This window comes from Lithobates pipiens, unplaced genomic scaffold, assembly GCF_037356315.1.
Source record: "Lithobates pipiens isolate NorthernLeopardFrog02 unplaced genomic scaffold, aLitPip1_a1.2 Scaffold_27, whole genome shotgun sequence".
NCBI lineage: Eukaryota > Metazoa > Chordata > Amphibia > Anura > Ranidae > Lithobates > Lithobates pipiens.
This window is the reverse complement of record NW_027507788.1, coordinates 106,341,370-106,368,252: the sequence shown is the minus strand read 5'-3', so window position 1 is coordinate 106,368,252 and position 26,883 is coordinate 106,341,370. Positions and strand designations below refer to the sequence as shown.

General features: G+C 40.8%; 1 protein-coding gene across 1 annotated transcript in view; it reads right to left on the bottom strand.

Annotated features, from left to right (window-relative positions):
* Positions 1–5,230: 5,230 nt before the first annotated feature.
* Positions 5,231–26,883, bottom strand: part of LOC143934050 (visinin-like) — a 47,418-nt gene continuing 25,765 nt past the window's right edge. The window contains exons 2-3 of the mRNA XM_077457316.1: positions 12,168–12,279; positions 5,231–6,661 (exon numbers count right to left, since the gene is read on the bottom strand). Of these exons, the coding sequence (XP_077313442.1) occupies positions 6,564–6,661; positions 12,168–12,279 (210 nt within the window). The 3' untranslated portion in view covers positions 5,231–6,563. The remainder of the gene's footprint in view (positions 6,662–12,167; positions 12,280–26,883) is intronic.

Genomic DNA, 26,883 nt, shown 5'->3' with positions numbered 1-26,883 from the left:
TCCATCAAAAATGTATATATTTTAGCTGGATTCATCTTGCCAAAGCTCATTTTAGAAGAATTATTGGCTGCTTGTCTCGCTTCTTGCTAGCTTATGAGTTGTTGCCCCCGTTCTGCTGTTTTGCATTAATGTGCTCATGAATTTTGGAGCTACTTAACTTCCACTGTATATTTTCCTATCTACATGTGCTTTCAGAGTTGTGAGACAAAGGAGGCATGGACTGAAAACAAATTTTGTGCATTCATGCAGTTATATACAGTTTTTTGTGCATACAGTGAAGTATGAGGCACCAGCTGAGTGATATTCATCCTCCATTTTCTAGCGGAGTTTCCTGTTAGAAGTGCTTGATCTCTAACACCGGTGTCCTACAGTAATATCACGAGCAATGATTGTTTCATTAAAGCGCACACTGTTGCTAGGCACCATTCTATAAAGGAAAATGCACACAAAGATGCACTTACCAGTGTCCACAATGGATGGTGATGGATTCAGCTGTAATCAATCCTTGCAAGCATTGAACAGAGTACTGTATAACAGGAAATATTCAACATAAATGCACTGGATTTCACAGATATCATTTATTGGTAGAATACAATAACTAAAGATGCAAGTGGAGCCATATTTATTAGTCTACCAACAAATGTTATGATACTATGCTGTAAAATGCTCGCATACACAGTGTTATAATGGAATCGTAATCTCTCTTATTTAGGGAAAACAGAAGGTAAACATTTTTGTATGATATACTACAGTATGTTAGACCCTGGTCAGAATTCTCATATCTCATATTTGTAATTAATAAACATGACCATCTGCCATGAACATGGAAGCCTTTACTTGGATCCAGTACAAAGGACATTGCTCCCTCCATGCACTTCAAAGTCAAATCTCAGTGGGGATGGTGGTAAATTGAACTGTGGAACACACACTGAATATGTAAGTTACACAAACTTAACATGTTACCAGAATAGTATATTTAAACTTGTATCTAACAGTTAGATCAGTATATTGTATGCAATGTTTTAATGATATCTAATGTTAATTATAATAGGATTAAGTTATACCATGTAAAATATGTACAGTACAGAGTAGTGCTGCGGCTATACGGAAACTCAAAATACATGCACACTATATTATGCAGATCATAATACCTTTACATATTCTATTCCTTTTATTCTACAGTAAGACCTACATTTACCAGGGAGCGGATAAGTTTTCCGCCTCAATCTCCGCAACATCTCCAAAATATGCCCCTTTCTAACCAATGACACCACAAAGCTCCAAGTTCACTCCCTGGTCATCTCTTGCCTCGACTACTGCAACTGGATTACCTTTACATAGGCTATCCCTTATGCGGTCCATCATGACTGCTGCTACCAGACTCATCCACCTTACAAACCGCTCAGTATCTGCTATCCCTCTCTGCCATTCCCACCATTGGCTGCCACTCACCCAACAAATTAAATTCAAAATACTAAGAAAAAAAAATGTGTGAACTTTTATATTTCTGGTTTTTGTCACTTTTAAAAATGTAAATAAAATAAATTCAATATACTAGCAATAACTTACAAAGCCATCCACAACTTGGCCGCCAGCTACATCAGTAACCTAGTTTCAAACTACCAACCAAATTGTTCTCTTCGGTCATCACAGGACCTCCTGCTCTCTAGTTTTCTTGTTTCCTCCCATGCTCGCCTCCAGGACTTCACCCAAGCCCATCCCATCCTATGGAATTCTCTTCCCCAATCTGTCAGGTTATCTCCTACTCTATCCACTTTTAGGCGATCCTTGAAAACCTTTTTTTGGTAAAGGGGGAAGTAAACCGCAGGCTGGATTTTTATTTTCTGACCTGTAAAGTAAAGACATAATGTGCTAGTTTGCATCGCATACTAGCAGTCTATGTGTAAATTACCTTCAATTAAAGCCCTTCACTGATGCGTTGTCAAGGCTAGAGGCCGCATCCATCTTCACCCATCTTCTTTCTGGGTTTTGCGGACTCAGGCTGTGTGACTGGCCAGAGCCACGTGACCTCACTCCCACACATGTGCATGGGAGCCGCTGGGTACAGCACATGGCTCTGAAGAAACGGCATGGGTGGCCATTTCTTCAGAGAGTATGCACCGATGACACTATCGGCTGCATGTACAGTACATATCTCCTAAGCGGTGCACGTTTAGGAGATATTTACATTATACCCTTATTATAGGCTTACCTATAGGTACAATTAATCTATGGGAATTTACAACCACTTTAGGAGAAGCCTATCCTGCCTCTACCCAAAAACTGTACTTTTATTTTCTCCATCAGTCCATCACCCATAGTTATTACCTTTTGTATCACTTGACCCTCCCTTCTAGATTGTAAGCTCTAACGAGCAGGGCCCTCTAATTTCTCCTGTATTGAATTGTATTATAACTGTACTGTCTGCCCTCACATTGTAAAGCGCTATGCAAACTGTTGCTGCTATGTAAATCCTGTATAATAATAAAAAAAAAAATAATTAAAGCTTATAATAGTTTCTGTTTGAAACAAAGAAAAACGATTGTATAAAGTCAATATTTCATAAAATATCCCTTCTGTGTAGGAGTTCAAAGATAAGATAACTGTATGATCTAGAGATTTTCAGGCAGTTATGAACTTATGCCCCACCAAATATAAAAGATGTCTTTGTATATTATATTAAGAAAAAAAAATTAATTTTGTAAATCAGAGTGAGCACTTTTGGAAGGAAGAAACATCCTAAAGATCTAAACCATAATAATTCTAAACACATTCTTTACCATTACAACAGCATTACCTTAAAGTGATACTAAAGTCTATTTTTGTTTATATTAAAAAATAACAAACATGTCATACTTACCTGCTCTGTGCAGTGGTTTTGCACAGATCAACCCGGATTCTTCTCTTCTGGCCCCTCCCTTCTGCCAAGTGCCCCCACAGAAAGTAGCTTGCTATGGGGGCACCCATCCAATCTGTGCCACTGCACTTTGTCCATTCAGACATGAAGCTGCAGATCAGCCCCGCCCCCTCTCTCTCCTCATTGGCTTACTGACTTTGGCTCCCACTGCTGTCTCAGCCAATAGAGTCCCCGGCCACTGAGACTCTCGTGCAACATCGCTGGATCGAGATGGGCTCAGGTAAGTATTAGGGGGGCTGCTTCACGCAGAAGGTTTTTTTTTTATCCTAATGCATAGAACCACTTTAAAGACTCTAACTACAGAAAAATGCCTGTTGATCTGTTAGAACTGCATTCGGCTCCTAAATCTTGTTGTAAGCTGATAATGCACAGTTTTCTTTGTAGAATGCTATGGTGTCAGCCCTGCACATTTTTTTTTTTTTTGCTTAACAACTCAACCACTCCTAGTGGCTTCTTATGCACTGCATTGGAACTAACTGACTTGTTTAAAGCTAAGAACTGGGAGGACTAAATAGTCTTCTTGAGATAAGATAGCACAGGCACAATATAGCTCTGAATGTCTGACGAGATCCACAGGTATTTTTTACCCTTATAAAACACATAGTATAACAAACACTGTCAATGGAATATTTACCAGACCTAAAATAGGCAAATAAGAGAAGGTACCGTAATTGCTAGGGTTTACATATAATACGTTTTAGAGGTTCAACATTTCAGCCTCCTATGTCACCTGGTGGTCCAGTGATCAGGGAGCTGACCCAGATGGCAGTCATTTTTTAAACCAGGACATAGGTAATGTGTGTACCACTTGCCAAATTTCAACTCCTCTATTGAAAAAACAGAGAGCATACTGTATATATATTTCAACTGTATATGTATTTCAACTGTGTATGTAAATGTTGATGTTTTACTTTAAATGTGAATGATATTGCTTATTCATTTACCTGCTTTTTAATTCAGGAAAATGCTCTTAAATACATTAGTATTAATCAATTTTTAATCGGTAATTATTAGAAAACTAAAAGAAAGAGACACTTTATGAACATTTACATTTTTTTATTCCAAATTCAGAAACAATTGCATTTTCCACTTCAAATAATAGTAAGCATATTGTTTTATATTTATGATTAATGCAATGCCACATGGAATTAAACGTGTGCTAACACATTTCTGAATCTTGCTTGTGAACAGTGTCTGGTAAAATGTAGACGTGTGAAAATTACCCAAAAGCAAAGCACAAAGAATCTTATTGGCTTTACAGTGTTTTTGTGATAAATTACAGTGACATACATGAGTTTTGATTTTAAACAATTCACCAACAGTAATCCTACTAAATCAAATCAGGGCAATGCCACATCTACAGTAAACAGGCTCTACTGTAATAAAAAAAATCTAAATTTAGCAGCTGATTCATTCACAGCACTTTCATTGTAATGTTGTTTTAACTCCTTACCTGGCTTAAAGTGTATCTTAACCCCAATAGATATAATATATGGCAATTTGCCAGTTCTTAGATGTGGTTGCTGCATTAGTATTCTTTTAAAGCTTTTTTCCCTTTATTTTCACCTGGTGAACCTGCTAGTAAAACAATTCCTGTCCATTCCTGACAACTCTTACATACAGTGCTGTAACTGTGATAATCAGCTTTGTCTCTCTAGGCTGCTCGTTCTTGATTTGGATTACAGAACACCCCACTTATCTTCTCCATACCATAAAAAAGGAGATGTTTGGTAGTCCACAGAGGAGAACTGAGCAGGGCTGATGTAACTACTTAGGATTCCATTGCAGAAGGAGCAGAGCACAGCAAATTACAATCTTCAAGTGGTATATTTAACAGACCAAAAGGTAGAAAATAAAAGTTAATTGTTAAGGTTTACATACACTTTAAGCCCATCCATTGAGCTAATATGGTGTTCATAGAGCACAATATCTCATTGTACATTCCATGGTGAATGTAATCTGGAATTGTATCTTGTAATTATAGATTGTGGAAAATGAATGGGTTACTATGTGTATTTTACCACACAGAGGAGTCATAGCCATATCCTAAATGGCAATTTTTGCTGGAGAACTTCTTTAACTGCAGAATGCATTTTTATATATTCAACAATAAACATTTAACAGGTTTTTAACGTACTAAGTGTCACCGGTTATGGTAATCTTATAAATAGGAAGTGGGTTCTTCCTCACTATTTTCATGGATAGACATGCAACAAAAATTCCATTGCTACTCTTGTTTAGTATGTTAACCTATTGCTGAAAATGCGCTTAAATCAAAACTGTAAGAAGAAAATAAATTTACTCCAACACAACTGGTCTTCAGTAATTTAATGACTTGGACAACAGACAATTACAGGGACAATAAGATCTTTTGCTTGGCCATTACTAGCACCCTTTGAACTTTTAATGTGCATTTTAGGATCTCAAGATTAGAAGCTGTGTGAGTGCCTGGAGGATAGTTCTGAGCATCACCGAGGTTGCTGAGTAGTTTTTTTTTTTTGTATAATGAATTATCATTATAATTCACACATTAATTAAATGTGGGGGTATCCTTTGTTGGATGCATGAGGGACATATTGGGGTAGATTTACTAAAAATGGAGCCCAGAGAATAAGGTGCAGCTGCTCATGGTAACCAATCGCCTTCTAAATTCAGCCTGTTCAATGAAGCTTTGATAATAACACCTAGAAGCTGATTGGTTACTGTGCACATCTGCACCCGTTTCTCTGTGCTCCAGTTTTAGTAACTCTCCCTCATTATTTAGCTCTAAACATAATGGTAAAATTCAGCACAATTGATACTAAAGTTACTGTAAAACAATAGAGGTCTTTTTTTAATAATCAATTCTCGACCTGCAACCTGCAGTAGAACCGACACATGATAAAAGACTGAAAAGGTATGGAAACAATGCTCAGAATGAATGGCTAAAGATTTCCCAATTACAGAGCGAGAGTGCCAAGAGACTTTCTAGTTACATTGCAAAACTGCATAACATGTCACTTCCTTCATCTGCAGAATGTGCTGGGTACACTGGTGCTTTGCTATACTGCACTGTTACTCTAGAGATGTATAGGGAAGCCTGTGTTAGAGGCCCAGTTATAACACAGCCATGTTTTTCCATGTGCCCCTACACTAACCCATGTAAAATTTCAGATTACGTGACCTAGGGCAGGGACTAGGGACTTGGAAGGGCACAGAAAATGTCACTGCATTCCGTACTGACCCTCTGTCATGCACCTATTTGCATAGCATGCTAGGTAATAGAGTAGCTGACTTATTATAGCAGTCCACCAGAAACCTTAACCCCATTGCAGAAGTATTGTACTGCAACTGGATCAGTAGCCCAGTTAATTTATTTCCTAATGGCCCGCACCTGCTCCATATATTGGGTAATCCAACATCGCAATTTCCTTTTTTAAGCTTGATTCTCTTGTTGTTTTATGACATTTTTCTGTAGGTCTAGGAAACATAGGACATTTAAAGTGTTTTCTATGGTAGATTCTTTTAATTATTAGATTTCAGTATCTATATCCTTTTATTAAAGACTGTAAACATCACCTGATAACTCACAAACACATATATACACCAAATTATATACACCACAGGCAAGCACATTTGGCGTTCTTTTATGCCTTGCTGTCTTTCTTCAAGTCTTGTTAGCTACTTTAGGGTCATATTGGATAAGCCGCATTATTTCATCATTCCTCATAACTCCTTGAATAAATTCCCCTTCAGCAATTTTATCTGGATGAAAAAAAATAAAAATATATGAAAATAAACCAATATCTTGTGTAAAATTAATATACCTACATAAAACACAAATTATTACCATCCTATAAGTTTGCTCATTACACTCTTTGTTGGGTTCAGAACTTATTGGATATATCATTGCTTATCCAAACCCCATTAAGAAGACGTTGGTGGTGGTTTAAGCCTAGTACACACTAGTAGTTTTTGTTTTTCGTTCAACCCAGCAGGGCTGAATGAAAAATAACTTACAGCTCTGGAGGAGCTGCTATATTAACCATGTGATGTTAGTACAGTGACAGTGGCGTACTAAGTGGGGGGCGGGCCACCCCGGGTGCCACACACTGGGGGGGGTGTCAGGCCAGCGCCCCCCCTCCACAACTGAAGAGGAGACAGCACCGCGGGTTAGGCAGTGGCGCAATGACAGACCACACAGAGAGAGCCCGAGGCACTGGCATTGCAGGAGGGAGGTGCGAGCAGCACCCGAGTGACATCTGTCGGCTCAGTGATCCGGGACCCGGTGCAACAATCCCCTTCTCTCTGTGGTCACGTCGCGCCGTTCTGATCAGTCTCGGCAGCGGCTGTCACAGCCGAGCAGAGTGAAGCTGCCTCCCCCTCCTCCTGTATGCACAGCACTGTGTAGACATAAAGGAGGAGGGGGAGGCGGCTTCACTCTGCTCAGCTGTGACAGCCGCTGCCGAGACTGATCAGAAGGGCGCGACATGACCACAGAGAGAAGGGGATTGTTGCACTGGGTCCCGGATCACTGAGCCGACAGGTGTCATTCGGGTGCTGCTCGCACCTCCCCCTGCAATGCCACTGCCTTGGGCTCTCCATGTGTGTTCCAAGGTACATTATGGGTCTGTGGGGGGGGGGGGCTGTATTGTTAGGGGGGTCTGTGCACTGTAGGGGGGTTCTTTACTGTAGAGAAGCCTGTGCACTGTAGCGGGGTTCTTTACTCTGGGGGGTCTGCACTGTAGGGGGGTCTGTACTTTAGGGGAGGATTCTGCACTGTAGGGGGGTCTGTACTGTAGGGGAGGATTCTGCACTGTAGGGGGGTCTGTACTGTAGGGGAGGATTCTGCACTGTAGGGGGGTCTGTACTGTAGGGGAGGATTTTGCACTGTAGGGGGGTCTGTACTGTATGGGAGGATTCTGTACTGTAGGGGGGGGTCTGTACTGTAGGGGAGGATTCTGTACTGTACAGGAGGGTCTGTACTCTAGGGGAGTTCTTACTGTAGGGGGGTTTGCACTGTAGGGGGAAGAGGTCTGTACTGTAGGGGAGTCTGTACGGTGGAGGGGTCTGCACTGTAGGGGAGGATTCTGTACTGTAGGTGAGTCTGTACTGTAGGGGGGTCTGCGCTGCAGGGTGGAGGGGTCTGTACTGTAGGAGGGTCTGCACTGTAGGGGAGGATTCTGTACTGTAGGGGGTCTCTATGGTAGGGAGGTGGGTCTGCACTGTAGGGGGTCTGTGCAACATGCAGGGGGTCCAGAGCTGTGAGTGTAATGTAAAGGGGTGCAGAGGTGCAGGGTGCTGTGTAATGTAAAGGGGTCCAGAGGTACAAGGGCTGTGTAATGTAAAGGGGACCAGATGTTCAGGGTGCTGTCTAATGTAAAGGGGTGCAGGGTGCTGTGTAATGTAAAGGGGTCCAGAGGTACAAGGGCTGTGTAATGTAAAGGGGTCAGGAGGTTCAGGGTGCTGTGTTATGTAAAGGGGTCCAGAGGTACAAGGGATGTGTAATGTAAAGGGGTCCAGATTTGCAGGGTGCTGTGTAATGTAAAGAGGTCCTTAGGTCCAAGATCCTGTGTAATGTAAAGGGGTCCAGAGGTACAGGGTGCTGTGTAATGTAAAGAGGTCCTTAGGTGCAAGGTCCTGTGTAATGTAAAGGGGTCCAGAGGTGCAGAGTGCTGTGTAATGTAAAGAGGTTCTTAGGTGCAAGGTCCTGTGTAATGTAAAGGGGTCCAGAGGTGTAGGATGCTGTATAATGTAAAGGGGTCCAGAGGTGCAGGGTGCTGTGTGTAATGTAAAGAGGTCCTTAGGTGCAAGGTCCTGTGTAATGTAAAGGGGCCCAGAGGTGCAGGGTACCATGTAATGTAAAGGGGTCCAGAGGTGCAGGGTGCCGTGTAATGTAAAGGGGTCCAGTATGCCCCTGTACAGTGATCTCCCCTGCTGTGCTATTGTGTTCTGACAGGAGGATGGCCCCCTGCCACAACACTCTGGTCAGTCAGCCATTGGCTGAGAGTGCTGATTGTCAGACCTTTTCCAGTCATGCCCCATCAACAGGGGCGTCTGTTGGACCGTCTGCAGTACACACAAGCTGAGTGTTGGTGGGTTTCTATTGAACCGGCTGATGCCACCCAACATTCGGCCACTTGTGTACTAGGCTTTAGCTCATTGAATCCAAACATTGCACTGCGCAATTCTTTGGAAAACAAATTGTCATTCAGTTAAAATTTCATCTACCTTACCAGATTCCACAAAAGTGGAAATCCCCTTCACGTTCTCCCTGTTGTTGGCTGGTGGATGTTTTTCAAACTTAAAAAAAAGAAAGACTACTGGAACATTCATAACTATTCAGTTAAGAATGGAACCAGGCTGACCAACTCATACTGCTTCTGTGGCCTTGTTGTCACTTTTCCCAATTGTGATTGGATGAGGAGTAAGGGCATGACCGGAAAAGACCCTTCATTAGTTCAAATCAATGAACATATAGAGTTAATTTAACTTTTTTGTTGAAAGTAAAGAGCACCTTTAAAGAGACTTTTTCACTGTAGGGATAAATACTGCAGTTATAAGGTGCCTGCGCACACCTACAGCAGCCACAAAAGTTGCAAAATGAAAAGTTTCAGCAGTTCTTGATGGGGCCAAAGCTTGACCTGCCCTCCGAGGATATCATAGTGACAGGCCAATAGCAGTGTGTATGTGTGTGGTATAGCTTAGTGGTAAGCAGGGCTGGTGCTAAACTATTTTGTGCTCTAGACAAGACCAGCTACTTGCACCCCCCCTCCCCCCAAAATTTTAAAATATTAAAACAGCATGTAGCTCGGGTGATGTGGTCCCACTTTATATCAGCTGATATTCATGATGTTTCTTTGCCGCACTGGGATCACAGAAATCTTGGTCTGTTGTATTTCCTGAGCGCAGAGTCCTGACATCAGCTTTCACATCCTAGGTCTGTTGTGGGGAGTGCCAGACCTTCCTCTTTGAGGTGCTCCCAGTTGGGGAAGATCCGTTTGACTACCTGGTACCCTGCCAAGAAACAGTGCACTATGGACCATTGCTTATAAGGTTGCCAACCATGGCCACGTCATCTGCAGAGCAACACCCTGGCTCTCCAGACCTGGTGGAGGAGGATAGCACCCACCAGGGCTCAGCCATGGACCTTGGGGTAGAGGTCCCTCAGTGCCAGTGGAGTCAAGCTCTGTTGATAGCCTGCATCGGAGGTACCATCTGTGGAGGCAATTGGGGCACCGCCAACTACAGCAGCATACCCAGCAGAGGGAAGTTGTTCTCTAGGACCATCGGAGGTAAAGCCATCTGCCCTACCCGCCAGTCGGTGGTGGTGTGGGGATGTGTGGGCCTTCAGTGCTGTGTGAGGAGCTTGAGAAGTGGCCTGGGGCTTTGTGGGACACCCCTAAAGGTACTGCCGTGGTGGATCAGCTGGAAGGATTTGTGGCTCGTGTTGCTTCACCTGCAACATCTTTACCATTCTCCACTGCTGTTTTGCCTGAGAGTGGACACTATTACAAGGTCCCCAATCCCTGGGAGACCTCACGCTCTCCTTACATGGAGTCAGAGGAGGAGGAAGGGGAGGAGACCAGTAGTGCCCCAGAGACCCACCAACGACCACCATCTCACCTGGCCTTAGGACAGGGGTAGAGCCACTACCTCACACAGTTGTCTGTGTAGCCCTCTCCAGCAGTAGATGACCAGAGACGTTAGACAAACCACCAGCCATGGCTGCATCCTAGGCAGCAATGGGTCCTAGGTGGCTGCCCAGTTCACCTAGTGGTAGCGCCGACCCTGGAGGTAAGCTCTGATACTTCTAAGAAGGGCAGGAACTTTGCCTGTCAGAAGAGCCTGCCATCCAGCCATGACAGAAAGGTTTTGGCTATAGTTAGATTACCTAGAGGTACATGCATGTTAAATCTGTAAAAGCTTGTCCCCTTTTCCACTAGTAACTTTTTTTTAACCACACATCCACATAATCTATAGCATTATATTTTCAGTCATTTGGTGCATGCTTTAAAGTATATTTAAAGTCAATAGTTTCCTTTAGTTTTGTAAGAGAATAGCTCTCAGTGATTTGAACACAGTCCCATCTCTATCCAAAATGAAATTTTTTTTTTATTTAGATGAACTTAAAAGTGGAACTAAACCCACTGATTTAATTGTTCCCCAAAACAGTAACCTTTGAGGCATGCAATGAAGGAAAACTGTTATGCCACGTACACACGACCGGACTTTTCGACAGACTAGGTCCAACGGTCTTCCCGACGGACTTTCGGCAGAGCTCCGTCAGACTTTCCAAATGAACGGACTTGGCCATGATGATGTACGACCGGACTAGAATAAGGAAGTTCATAGCCAGTAGCCAATAGCTGCCCTAGCGTGGTTTTCATCCATCCGACTAACATACAGACAAACTGATTTTTCGACCGGACTCGAGTCCATTGGAAAGATTTGAAACATGTTTTATTTCTAGGTCCCTCTGACTTTTGGGGAAAAAAAGTCAGCTGGAGCCCATACATGCTCATAATATCCGACGGATTCATTCCGCCTGACCTAGTCCGTCGAAAAGTCCGGTCGTGTGTACGCAACATTAGTGTTTCCAGTGTGCTTATGTCAGGTCTCAACTGAACTGTTAAGCCACCAAATGGTTGGTGTTTTAGGTGATCACATGTGGAGCTCGAACAACTGCAGATCAAACAGAAGCTAAGATTGTCAGTTTCCTTGGCTGTAAAGGAGAGGGGGGTATAGTTGCACTTTAAGTGAGACTTGGAAGTAAGTTTTCAATATTTCCAAATTCTCCCAATGCTTGTGTAACAGGCTCACAAAGTCCACAACAAAACTTACCAAAACCTAACTTTCCAAAGTCTTCATCTTGTTTAAATACAAGTTGTGAAAATGTGGCAATATCAAATAAAATAAAAAACCCATAGCAAATACAATGCCCAGTATTTGCTAACCTCAGGGGGGCAGTTATGTTTGTACCCATTACAATCATTTCACGATGATGAACTGAAAAGTGTGTTGAAATGCAGTTTGGCTTAGCAGACTTGTGTAATATGAATTAGTGTAGAAATATTAAAAAAATGTGTCTATTCCTCCTGTACATTAGCAGCCAGAGCCAGAAAGAGAATAATAAATAATGGGTTTCACGATCACATGTCCCCCAGTGAACTTTGACTGTTTAGCTGGAATATGCTCAGTAGAATATGATTGTTCATTGTATGCATAGCAAATATTGCTGTATTTGCAATTACATGTTAAATAAAATTACCATTATCTTTCTTTTTAAAATAAGCCCATAGCTTGTCTGCTCTCTTTTGTGGTGTATTTTCATCCTCTGGGAGGTTCTTCTGTTCTGATGGAGGGATCATCTTGAAAATAGCCTAGAGAAAAACCAAAAATATATTACTGTGTAAATATACTTATATAGTAATTTGTGTAAAGTTGTATGTAAATACGGTGGCATGGTGTGTTATCACAAAACTCTTCTTTTGCAACAACACCTTTTTGTTAGGAAAAAAATTATCTCTATAAATTCCACTTGTAAATTACCTAACCGGGAAAATACATCATAATTTTATAGTGGAATACTGGGGTTATGGCTGCAGCTAGATGCCATAACCCTGGTATTAAAATTTTCCTCAACCACTGCTCTTTCCGATAAAAGTGATTTGAGTGACTGATTGGTCGCTGGATCACTTTTAGTAAAGGCGGGATGGGTCAACCCCCCTCCCCCCATTCCCGCCATTTTCCCGTGGTTCTCAGGCTTACCTGGCTCATTGGGAAGCCCAGAAACCTATCTGATGGTCGCAGTGGGTGGCAATAGAGATTGGCATGGAAAGAAGGACTCTGCTAATCTCTATGACCTAGGAAGCCGAGAACGACATCATGATGCCACTTCCAGTTCATGACCAATGTAAACAAGGCCATTTATTTTTTGTGGAAGCATTAGATCAATGTGTTTTTTTAGATCTGATGTTTTCCATTGTAGAAGAGAGATGTGGGGTCTTGTTGACCCCTGATCTCTCCAAAAAGAGGACTTGTCATACTTTATTGTTATCACAAGGGAGGTTTACTTTTCTTGTGATAGCAATAAAAGGGATAAAAAACATTTTCAAGGGATAGTGTAAAAATAATTTTTAAAAATGTCATAAAATAAATAATGAATCATTTTTTTTTTTAAAGCTCCCCTGTCCCCTTGTGCGCAGTGGTGAACGCATACATAGGTCATGCCCACATATGTAAACGGTGTTTGCACCACACATGTGAGGTATCACGGCGATATGTTATAGCAAGAGCAATGATTCTAGCACTAGACCTTCTCTGCAACTCTAACTAGTACTGACGTTTGGCACCATTCCACGAGCATGTGCAATTTTAAAACATGACATGTTAGGTATCTGTTTATTTGGTGTAACATCAACTTTCATATTTTTCAAAAAAATTGTGTTATATATTGTGTTTTTTTATTCAATAAAGTGTACTTTATGTCAATATTTTATGTCCCCTACCTGGAAATGGTATACAGATTAGCATGTGCCTGACTTTACATTGACTTTACACATATGCATATTTTCCTTAATTCAGGTACTCAAGCCTAATTAACCAATTTATTCAGTGCACTAGCCAGACATCCAGCATCTTCGGAAGAAAATTGATAACAGCAACCTCCATATGTTTCTCAGGAAAGGTTTGGTTCCAATGTTTCCATTTCTGGATTACCCAAAGCCTTCAGCAGTTCCATACAGAATACACTTTAGGTCCTTCTGGCAGTAGGGATGCAGGAAACACTTTAATCTTAATTTCCCATAAAAGAATTTGTATGTGATTGATAATTAGTAACTAAATGTATGAATATCAGTCACCATTTAATGAATATTGGTCACCATTTAATGTCTACTGACTGCTAGATTATGGCCGGTGCCTAGTATTGTGGGCTCATTATATTGCTCTGATGGCTGCTCACCTTGTTGGCTCCCTAACACTGACCTGGCAGACAACTAAATGCACCTTTGAATTACATATACAGTATGTGGAATGTCTAACTCCGGAAAATATTTATGATTCTGTTCAATCTCTCTTGTGATTCATACACACCTCCAACACTGCATAGCCTCTAGGGTGACTCCTCTTTTTTTATCACACTTAGGGAATACAGCACAGTCACCTTCTCTCTTCAGGTCTACTGACTAGACGAAGGAGTAGCACCACATTTATGGGGGATTTCTGTGCTCTTGTAAACATGTTTTCAGTGTTAGACAGCGTTATGCAATTTATCGGAGCCTGGTTACCTGACGATGTTAGCTTTCTCTCTATAATAAAGATACAGTTAGGTTTTTATATTACTGTAGTTTACATTCAGCTTAAAGTAACCACTTGCTTTGAATCACAGTTGAAGGACCATTGCCTGAAAGATTTGGGAGCATTGTGTTTTTGCAACAGCATATTGGGGTCTACCATACTAAGAAATCTCAACATTTCCAGGAAATAGATGTGCAATGATGGGTTTCTCATGCATCAGTACAGACTGGGGAAATCTGATACTCAAGATCTAATAATTCAAAGGCAATTATGTCAATGTAAAATGTAATAGAGGGTCTATATACAAAAGAGTTAAAACTAGCATCAACATTTTCTTGTTTGTCTATTTCTCTAGTTTTTCTTCAAGGTCTACAAAGCCAGGAGCAACAGTGTAATGCCCCGTACACACGAGCGGACTTTTTGACATCCAAACTCCGACGGACTGAGTCCGGCGGACTATCCGCTCGTGTGTGGGCTGCAACGGACTTTAGCTTCGCAAAAGTCTGACGGACTTTAGAAATGAAGCATGCTTCAAATTTTCCCGACGGAACTCCGCCGGACCCGGTCCCCTTCGAAAAATTCGCTCGTGTGTGTGCTACTCCGACGGACTAAAACTGACGCTAGGGCAGCTATTGGCTACTGTCTATGAACTTCCTACGTCGAATCCAGTCGTACGTCATCACGTTCGACTCCGTCGGAGTTTGGTGTGATGGTGTGTGGTCAAGTCCGTTCGGTCGAAAAGTCCGCCAGAACTCCGGCGGAACTCCGCTAGAACTCCGTCGGAAGTCTGTCAGACTTAATCCCTCTCGTGTGTACGGGGCATAAAGAAATAAAAAAACAAAACATAAAAATAACACCTACTGGAGATCGTTTCATTTCAACTTGAGACAAGCAAACCAGTCAGAATTTAGTAATAGATTTGCGCAAATCAGAGCCATAGGTAGCTCTGCCAACAATATCATGGTTTTATGTTTTTATTTTATTTTTTGTTGGAAAGGGAAGAATGAGTGGGTACCAGATTACCTGCAAAGAAAACTAGGCAAGTTCAGACAGCTTGATCGAGTTCAGGCTGCAGACTTAGTTATACATGGGATCATCGGTTATGCATAAGCTAAAGTATGACCATCCTGTCTGCCTATTACTATGTAAGGAATTACCAATCCAAAGAAGATAATATCAAGAGAGAATGGTAAGACTACAGTTTACAAACAAAGGCCCAGACATATTTCTAGAGAAGTTCATAAAGCCGGTCATAACAAGTCAATGCACAACTAAAAGAAACAACACCATTTCACAGAGGTTCACAAAGCAGGCCATACCAATAGCTAACAGTAAGCTAGGATCCAAAGCAAACCATACCTATAGACAAGAGCAAACTGAGACTCCAGTTTACTAAGAGAATGAGATCTTTTCAGAGAACATGATGAAGTAGGCTATTCCCCATGCTCTGTTGAAATAAACCTTAATTTTAGCGCAGGCTAAAACCCACCCGGTTCGATTCGCCAGCAGAACATACAAACAGGCAAAAAATTTGTGCCAACATGCGAACACCGTTAAAGTCTATGGGACACGAACATGAAAAAACAAAAGTGCTAATTTTAAAGGCTTATATGCAAGTTATTGCCATAAAAAGTGTTTGGGGACCCGGGTACTGCCCCAGGGGACATGTATCAATGCAAAAAAAAGTTTTAAAAACTGCAGTTTTTTTCAGGAGCAGTGATTTTAATAATGCTTAAAGTGAAACAATAAAAATGAAATAATTCCTTTAAATATTGTGCCTTGGGGGGTCTCCTTAGTCTGCCTATAAAGTAGCACATCTTTCCCACGTTCATAATAGTACCACAGCAAAATGGCATTTCTAAAGGAAAAAAATGTCATTTAAAACTGCTCGCTGCTGTAATGTATTGTCAGATCCTGGCAATATAGATTGAAAAATCATTGAAAAAAACAGCGTGTGTCCCCCCCCCAGTCCATTACGAGGCTCTTCAGGTCTGGTGGGGAACCCCGTGGCAAAAAAAATGGAGTGGGGGTCCCCCCAAAAGCCATACCAGGCCCTTTTCTGAGCACGCAACCTGGCAGGCCGCAGGAAAAGGGGGGGGCGAGTGAGCGCCCCCCGAACCATACCAGGCCCCATTCCCTCAACATGGGGAGGGTGCTTTGGGGTCTCCTGCTTTGGCCTCATCCCCACAACCCTTGCCAGATGGTGGGGATGAGTGACAGTTTTTGACAATTAATTTATTAAAAAAGAAAAAAATTGTCCCACGATGTAAATCCATCTTCAATCACAGCGCAGACGGAGCAAAAAAAAAAAAAAACTCTGCCTCGATGGGAGGTGTCCCTGCGACTGCAGCCTTTTCACGTTGACAGTAATGATGTGATGTCAGAGGGGGCGGGGTCACCCATTTACTTCACCGGGTGACCCTGCCCTTTCCTATATAACAGCTGTCAAAGCAAAATGACGGCAGTCGGTGGGACGCCTCCCATGGATGGAGGCGTTGTGATTGAAGATGGACATCGCAGGACACTTTTTTAAAAAAAAAAAATGAATTGACCTGAAGGGCCTGGTATGGATTTTATGGGAGACCCCCACACCATTAAAAAAAATGTTTTTTTGTCACGGAGTTCCCCTATTGTCCATACCAGACCTGAAGGGTCTGTTATGGACTGGGGGGGGGACCCACGCTGTTTTTATCAATGATTTTTATGTATATTGCCGGCATCTGACAATACATTACAGCTGTGAGCAGTTTTAAATGACATTTTTTCCTTTAAAAAGTGGCAAAAGTGGCATATCTTTTAAAACAATAGCAAATGTAGCTGCCTTACTGGAATGAAGGAATGATTCAAAGGTAGAGGACAGGCTGTATTAAGGATACCCTGTAAAGTCTCTAAGCATTCAATAGAAACCAGTGTGTACTGCAGTTGGCCTGGCTTCTGTCGAAGGGGAAAGGTCTGCCGATCGGCTCCTGATCAGCGCTCTTAGCCAATGGCTGAGAGTGCTGACAGGAGTGTTCTGGCGGGGGGCAGCACCCCCTTGTCAGAACACAATAGGACAGCGTCGGAGATCGCTGTACATACCTTGGATAATTAGTACAGTGGCTCCTCCTGTAAGCTAGTGTTTACTAGGCTTAAGGCTCGGTTCACACTACTGCGATCTGAAAGTCGGGCGACGTATACTGCGACTTTGCCAGGTGATTTCCTGCCAATTTGCTGGTGACTTGATGCAAATTTGAAGCAAGGCAGGGGATACGCTGCAGGGAATGCCTGGCTAATCTTCATATAATGTCAGATCCAAATCACATCAATATAGATGAGGATCCGACTTGGAGGCGACTTCCATTAAAGTCTATTGGTACAAGTCGTCTTGAAGTACTATGGGAACCTTTGCTAGAGTAAGAGCAACTTCGGTAGTGCTAATTAAGAGTACTCTCACAAGTCAGATCCCAAGTCATGGCAGTGTGATCTGAGCCAAAATCAGAAAAGCTATTACAGCTCACATCTATGGTGGCCTGTGTCTCCTACCTCCTCTTCAGCCTCCATCAATGCCTTTAGAGTTCAACACTACCAGGAGTGCCAGATGCCTCTGTCCCCTGCCCCATGTTGTGGCTCCATCCTCCAATCCCTATGTCACTGCTAAACCTTGTAGGGACATGGGGACAAGTAAGAACCACAGATTACAGTGGAGAACACAGACATAGCACTTCTGGAAGTTTTGAATGCCAAAATGTAATATGGAGTTTGCCACACTGGAATAGAGGGGAGAAAGGAGACACTGGTCTATCTCTTCTATTGCAGGAAACATTTTATTTTTTTGTTTAGAAACCTGACAAGGTCACTATAAAGTAATAAAGTACACTACTTTGCAGTGCTATGCTAACCAAGCATTTTTTTCATTTCAAGTCCATTTACACCTCTTCATAAATGTTCAGTTTAAAAATTGCTTAGAGGGGGCTTGGTGTTTTGAAGCACGGGGTCCCATACATGCAAGGTGTTATATATATGGTGCATCATTTTTAAGCAATCTGGCAAACACACATGCATTTTGCTCAGCAGTGTGAGTTTTTACTGCCAAATATGCAATGCAGTAACAACAATCCAGTTTAATGCTCAAAACAATAAGGACAGAGGTATCTTCTCAACACAAGAAAAACTGATAGAAGTTTTAGCTCATACATGCTTTGTTAAAAAAAGAAAAGAAAAAAACACTTTTGACTGCAATAAGTCATCTCATCAAAATATGAAATATATCTATGAAATACTGTGCAATGATTTTACTGTATTGAATTATATTGCAATGTCCATAATTTTCATTCCTGGTAAAGGCATTCAAAATATATTTCTAATTGAATTCGTTGCTGCTCTGATGTAGGATTGCGTATTTTTGAAGACCTAAAGAACACGTATTTAGATGAAAATTTTAAACTGGCTTCGTAAGAGTAAGAGGGTTACATGTGACCCAAAAATTTGACATGCCTGCTGTAAGTGAATTGATTTGTTTTTATGGTTCGAAGTTCAGTCTGCCGTGTGCTTACAAATTACAATAATGAGAAGATGGATTTTCCTCTGCTGCTTGCTATGGGCTAGAGGAGGTGGGGGTTATTCCATGTTACTACATGGACAGCTGCTATATAAATCAAGGATTTGTATTTTTTCCTTCAAATTTTTTTTTTAATATTTTCTTTTAGATTTGCATTTACGTGTGTAGCAAGGCCCCAGGCCTCCTTTGATCTAATGAGAACCTCCAGGGTCAGGGACAGCTGACATCCTTCTGTATATAGTGAGTTGTGAGGCATGGTGGGTGTATAGTTGTTAAAGACACTTCTTGGATGCAAAAAAAAGTTTATTTCTCTTAACAAATCTTTTTGGGGAGAGAGGGTTAGGGCCAGGACACCCTTAGGTAGTTGCAAGATTAATTGGCAGACTGTGAGACTTCAATAGGAGGACAGCCATGCAGGTAAAGGCATCCAACAAGACGCCACATCTGCATGTGTAGGAATGCTGTCTCCTATGGCAACAGTCTTTAACAGTTCCAAACACAAGGCTTAGCAGTTCCTTCACTTTTACTACAATCGCTCCTTGTAGTTCTTCAGTACACTGAGCTTCCGGTCTCTCACTAGACCCACTGATTCACTGCCACTGAATCCCCCAAGCTCCTTCAATCTTCACGGTGGTATTTTCCTCAAGTTTCATCCCTGCTTCTCTGCTGGGTCCCTATCTTGGCACTCTAGATACCTCTCAAGTTTAACCCCCGCTGGCCTGCTCTGGTAATAAGGCGGATAGTCCCTTACTGGCAACAGCTTCCCCTCTACCTCTGACCGTGACAGGTTCTCTGGCCAACAGAGCTGTCACTTTTGGTTGGACTGCAAGCTGCAGTCCTAACCCTGCACTGCTCTCTTTCTTCTGGATAGGCCCTCAGACAGCCTAGCAGCCAGATGTGCCCAGGATGGGCCCAATCTCCAGCCTAGCAACCCGGGCAATACAACGCACGTCCACCCAGACAGCTATCCAGGTGGCACAGATCAGCCGACTCCACCTATATATATAGGCTCTCCCAGCAGGCCAAGGGATACAAGAAAACCCCTACCCATTGGCTGAAATACTATTATACATATTAGCATAACATGACCTTGCGTTGCCCTTCTCGTATCTAGTACCACCAAGTACCCGGCCACCTAGTGGTAGAAAAAAAAAGTGCAACAAAGCCAAACTTAGGGAGAAATCAATAGATCTCTAGCAACCAGGATAACTACTCCTGGCAAGTACATTTTGAGGAGCAACCCTGCCTAAACTCCAGGGTGCTACATGCATACTAATCAAGTATAAGAGCATAGACCGTAATGGCTGATCTGTACTTACACATGCTTCTGTACTGTAATAGATCCATGAAGCCAGTGCTCTTTTGGGCATTTAGTTAGACATTTAGTCATAACCCACTGGAACCCCCTGGTTTTCAGAACCAGAGGAATTATGCCCCTGCTGATGATTGTTGTTTTTTTTTTTTCTATGTATACGGTTTATGTTGTCATAGTTGTGTGATACCTTCTTTAAGCTTGTTTAATATTGGCTACTGTCATTTTTGATTGTTTCACTGTCTAATTTTACAGGATACATTGTTGAATATACCGTATATGTTTTATTTTCTCTTTTCTATATACATGAAATGTAAAATAAAGAATTTGGGAAAAAAAAGTATAAATGCAATGTCTACACTGGGCAACCAGTTGATATGCTGTACGAGTACAGGAAATATTCATTTATGACACTTGATAAAGTTGTATACATATATGGTTTCAACCTTTTACACATAAATCAGCTCAATTTAGTTAAACAATATAATTAGTTAGTTGATCCAAGTATAGTATTACTGGGATTTAACATTGAACACTGGTATGTCCATTAGATTAGAAGACCTTAATGGTTTATTACATAAAAAGTATAGCATTATTAAATTGCCTTAATACAGCTGAATATCAGTGTAATCGCGTTAGTTTCATGGGTTTGGTGATTTGTCTTCTGTACATTTTGTTCCTACTTGGATTATGTGACAGCTGTGAGTTGGTTTTAATGTCCTGAGTTTCCTTGTTAGTAAGACCCTGAGCATAATGTGCAGTCTTTAGTACAAGCGCCTCCTGCTCATGAGGCTTTTCTCCAAGGGTTTCTGAGTTATCCTAATTTGTGCCCAGTGTAACCTTTCTCTAAGTAGATGTTGAGCTCTTGCTCGATAACCTCACAAGTACAGTCATTTTAAATGACTGTTGTGCACATTGTGTTGAATATTCAGACTACATACCAAGCACATAAGTGGTTTTCTTGGTTTTCATGGTTTTCTTCACCTACCTACCTACAGAATTACTATGTTTACATCTAAGATGTCTCTGTAAACAGTTGCAAGCCAGTCGTCAACAGATATCACACTGGTACCTACCGTCTGTGTTCCATATGTATTTTGTTGGTATTAGCTACCTACTAGTAAGAATATAAATAAAGGAGTTCTCATAAATGTACCAGGAATGTTCTCTAATCAATCCATCCATTTACAAAATATGAGTCTCTTATAGATTGCAGAAGGCATAGGGACTATATAAAATTTGGGCTGTGTTTTTACGTCCCATATTGTCCCATATGTTACTACTCCTGTGTATGTATATCCAGGATAGCTGGATTCTTAGATCATTTATTGAATATGAGTCTCCTTTATAGATCGCAGAAGACATCGGTTCAATCTAAAATTTGGGCTGTGTTTTTTTTCCGCCCATTTTGTTTCAGAGGATACTATGCATGCCCAGGATATTTGGCCATTCAATCCATCTATTTATTTATTTAATACGAGTCTCTCCTATAGATTATAGAAGGCATAGGGACTATATTAAATGTGGGCCATATTTTTTACCACCCACATTGTTCCACATATAAATACATTTTAATCTCTCTATCTAGTTAGGATCGACCAGGTTACTGAAGTCATACGGAACAGATAACCAATTGAACCATATACCGTCGATTGATGTGGTCTTTTATGTCTCGTTCTATACAAATCTGATCTATATAAATTCTATCCTCCTTTTTCCATCTTTATACCTTAATAGCTTCCCCATGTTTGTGATCAATGTTTTTATTGTGGGGTTAGCTATAATAATACATATATATTTACATATATATTTACATATGTCTAATGGAGTATAATAAACATACATTTATCTTTAACCATTGGGATATAAATTTGGTATGCTTCATCTTTTCTATATACACATTTATATATACACTTTTTATACATATTTCATATGTACGCACTGTTTCCTGTTTTCTCATAGCACATGAATTGTCTATATTGGTATATCTTCATTACTACTATTGATTTTATTTTTATATAGCTATCCAAATATGTGCAAGTTTATATGTCTATGTCTTTCTCTTTCTCATTAATGTTTATGTGAATAACAGGTGGCTAATAAGAAGTCTGCAATTTATTGATCTGTATCACCTGTTGCTATATTAGATAGGTGTAGATAAGGAAACTAATGCTGACTTATCTTTGTAATGAATATGCGCACCTGTTAGTGTGTGAAACACGTCTACCATTTGAACTGTTTGTAACACATGGGATGTTCGTTTATTAAATAAGAATTTTGATGGATCTTGGAGTGAAGCCATTTCTTCAGTGTTGAATGTTCTCTAAGGCTCCATTCACACTTGTGCGACTTATCGTGCAACTTGGACATCCAAGTTGTATGACAAGTCATTCCCCATGTTTTCCAATGAAAACCATTCATATATGCAGAACTTAAAGTTGCAGCGACTTCAAAGTAAATCATGCACTACTTTGGTCCCATTTTCATGCAACTTGAGGGCCACAGACTTTAATGTTCCATGAAAGCCGTACATGAATGTTATACAGTGCAACAGTTGCCTATTATCACTGGTCAAAGCCAAAGCCGTATCCAAGTTGCACCCATCCAAAGTTGCATAAAAGTTGTACTCCAAAGTCGGTGCAACTTTGGATTCGTACAAGTGTGAATATACATAAAAAATAGAGAACTTCTCCAACTGGGAAAACATAAAATAATCTAAATACAGCCCATTTTTAATAATTTGTTAATTGATAACTGCATTGGTTATTCATTTTATTTCTTTGGTTTGGGTTTAGCTGTATGTCAAATTGTGTTCCCTTTTGAGTCCTCTTCAGTAGGACCTCAATGCTTTTAAATATATTAACTTTAACCCGTATTACATTAGTTTAACCCACATTTGTCTCATCATCCACACTCAGATATAAGGAATATTTTGGAACTTAAAAAGTCATCATCGTCTACCAGTTATGACATATTAGGGTTATTTTAGTAAAGTTAAATAGAGTGTTCACTTTGCGTGGGAAGTTGCTCTGTGCAAGAGAATTTTCCCCAGAGCTTAGTGAAAAAGGGGAAGCTTTGTTGACTTACACCATCCAATCATGTGCAAGCAAGAATGCATTTTTTTCTGTTCATTGCACATGGTTTGGTACTCTTTGCAAAGTAAAATTTCTTCGCATTTTTTAAGCTCTGGAGAAATTGCCAATTGAAAAGCCTTTAGTGTATCAACCCCATTATTTACATATACAATTTAGCTTAATAATATCTCCATATAAATGGAAACCCTACCAATACATTTATAAAGGGTTCTACTAGGTCAGGGGTCTCCAAACTTTATAAGCAAGGGGCCAGTTTACTGTCCTTCAGCTTTTGGCTAAGCCAGACTGTGGTCAGTGGAAGTAAGTGTAGCGCTGGCTCCTGACGAGCAGGCGCTATATGTTTTTCAAAGTTTAACTTTCCTGAAACCACAGTTTTGTTTTGGGGCTAATTCTCTAAATTCATGGTTTCAGTACCAGTCCAGCTGGGTTGCACTGGGTTCTCCTTGACTGCAGGTGTCGCTGTCACCGCCAGCAAGAGTAAGAACACAGTCTAGCTGGGTGTATTGAATGCCACTGTTCTGTCAGGAACCAGCCCAGTGGGAGCGTTCTCCTGCTGTGCATTCTGGGAGGTGGTATTTAAGGTACAGAGATCACGTGCATCGTTGTTTTGTTCCAGAGATTGTTTTCTGTCTGTTCAGTCCTGGCCTGCGGTGCGGAACCATGCATTTCAAGTCTCGGGGCTGGCTAGCCCAAGGCAACGCAACTGCAGGGACAGGCCTGAATGGATTTCGGGGCCAATTGATCCAAAGGTGGTCCGGTGCCGTCTCATCCAAGGGAGAGGCCCAGCAACTGGAGAAACCCCAGGGGAGGACTCTTCAGGAGAAGGCCATGCGCAAGGCTGGCTTCTCTGAAGGAGCCTGGAGGCTCAGTTGAAGGACACTTCATGGATCTACACTCATACGGTATCACCGGATTGGCTGAGAGATACTGGTACCGTATGATAGCTCTTTGAATTTGTCTATGTTCCTCAGTAACGCTCAAGTCTGTGGCAGAGACTTTCTCAAATATTCTACGCTCAAGTTTGTGGCAGAGACTTTACTTAACATCCTACCAACTGCTAGGCCTAGTGAGAGGAGGTCTATCCGGGGGCTGTAAAATCCAGTTGTGAAACGGTTACTATTCTCTGGATTTTTCCTATAAGAGACTTTCCATTTTTGCAGTCCAAAGTACCTGAACTTAATTCTAACCCTCTACCCTTATCTAAAGACTCTTTCTGTTTGAAATAAATAACCAAAAGAAGATTCAGTGTCAGTTTCCACCTTTCTTTGGGCCATCTTCCACCGGATCCCCTAGACAGAGAATAGGTCAAGAAGGTAACGGTAAGCCCAAATAAAATCAGCAGCTCTTTCGGGGGTCAGCGCTACACAAGCAATCCCCCATCATATGTTTTGGGAGGAATAGTGCCCAATTGGTGCTGTCAGTGAGAGGAATGGTGTCCCATAATTGGCATCAGTTAGAGGAGTACTACCCCTAGGGCTGGACAAAGGTAAGCAAAGGGCTACATCTGGCCCCAGGGGTGGCAGTTTGAAAGCCACTGTACTAGGTAAAAAAAAACTCCTGAAAAGAATATTTAGATTTGCCTCTTTTTGAAACCATACAATGACTTGACATTTGACCCTTATCAATAGGCTGAATGGTCACATGAGGATTTACACTTAGGAAAGGTGGAACATGTACCTTGGGATGTGACCCCTTTCTGAGGGATTTTTGTCAAATATAAAATAAAAATAGATGGAAGGTACTAATGACTTAAAGGTCACGTTCTATAAAAAAAACAAAAAAAAAAACAACCCATCCTCCTCTGGTGATGTGACAGTGTTTGGGCCTAGCAGTTGGTTGCAAGGCCTGAGCACTGTCACATGTAGCAAGTCATATATTTCCTTGTCTGCAGAGAGCAAGGAGCTGTGATGGAGCACCCTTAAAGTATCAAGGTCAGGGGATGCTCTTTACAGAGACACTTATCTTGCCCTGCATGAGCAAGGTGATAGTATTTATTTAGAGTGCCATCTGCTGTATGCAAATGGTAGATATGAAATATTTTGCAATATTGCATGATGTTTGCTTGTATAAAGCAAAGTTAAAGAGTCTTACTTTTCAGTACTGCAAATTACTGAAACCCCCCCCATATGTCATTTATCGCTTACCTTTCTGCATATTTCTATCATAAAATATTTTTATACTGTGATACGTCATCCTGTTATTAACCAACCTTTTAATAATAACATCATCATAATTCATTATCGTTATTAGTTATCATTCTTTACCGATTGGCTCTCCAACCACAACTAAAGTTTTCCTGAGTAGTATGCAGTACATCTTCATGGGCTGCAGGTGCCACTGTTGCAATTTTCCATTCCACAGCAATTTTGTATGCACTTTACATATCCATTGTACATTCACATCATTATGCTAGGATTAAAGATTTGGGAAGCCTCAGTAGCATTTGTGATTGAAAAAGTAGACAAAAAAAAAAGTGTTTTTACAAATTGGACCCTATTTCACAAAATATATTACTGTGTAGGAATCATTAAACTTGGCGGGTATATTGGAAATGGTGTCTGTAGTAGTACTAAGGCTACAATCACACCAGTTATTTAGGCAGGTGTGAATTGTACAGTCAGAAATCAGAGATTCCTGCTTCAGTCCCAAGCAGCTAGATATGGCCGCTGGTCCTGTTAAGCCTAATAACAGGTTGCCGAAGGCTGCAGCTATTTGCTGCTGTCCACACAGCCAGTGATGTCCTGCGGTGATCGCTAGGGAACAGGGCAGGGGGCCACACCTAGCCATTCGCTACAATTTGTACCAGTCTACCATGTTGGTGTGAATATAGCCCAATAACACATATTTGTTACTTTTTTCTATGTTCAATAAATATATTTTTCAATATATTTTGTTTTATTATTATATTATATTATAATAATCTAACAATATATATTAATAATTAATATAATATAATTAATATTTAATATTCATATTTTAATATTCATATTTTAATATTCATATTTTAATATTCATATTTTAATATTCATATTTAATATTAATTAATATAATATAATAATTATTATAATATAATTAATATAATAATAATAATAATATTATATTTTCAATAAATATTAGTTTTCAAAGTAGACAGCATTTCTATAGAAAATTATAAATCTAAATATTATCTTTGTTCATTTGTGCAGTTCTCACATACATAAAAATAAGCAATTTGGTCAATAGTAAAGAAAAACCATAAAAAACATTAAAAATCAATCAATACAAATATGAAGAGTGTATTTAAGATGAAGATTGAAACAGATATAAATAAATTAGAAAAAAAGACCTTAAGAAAAAAAAAAAACATTTGGTTGGGGTTACCCTTTTATTGGTTGTCCCACTGCTAAATTTTCAGTCTTCGGATTTACATCCATAATTGAAAGCGTACCTCTGACCTTAGCATCCCCCTCTTGCTCTGTGCCCCTCACCCCAATTGAAGCATCCTTGGCACCTTTCAAAGAAATTATATACTTACTTTTTTACAGGTGTCACCGGTCTGGTCTGGTGAAGTCACCGGTCTGGTAATGTCACAGGTCCACTTCATCCTGTCCTTCAGCTGCTGGTGGGTGAATTGCAAATGTCTCAGAGAGCAGAACACTTTACATGGCACTGCTGTCTAAAGTATTCTTCTGTGGGTCAGTGGGGTGGAGTAATGTCACCCTGGGCTCACAGGGAGTGGATTTATTGGCACTGAGTGTCATTC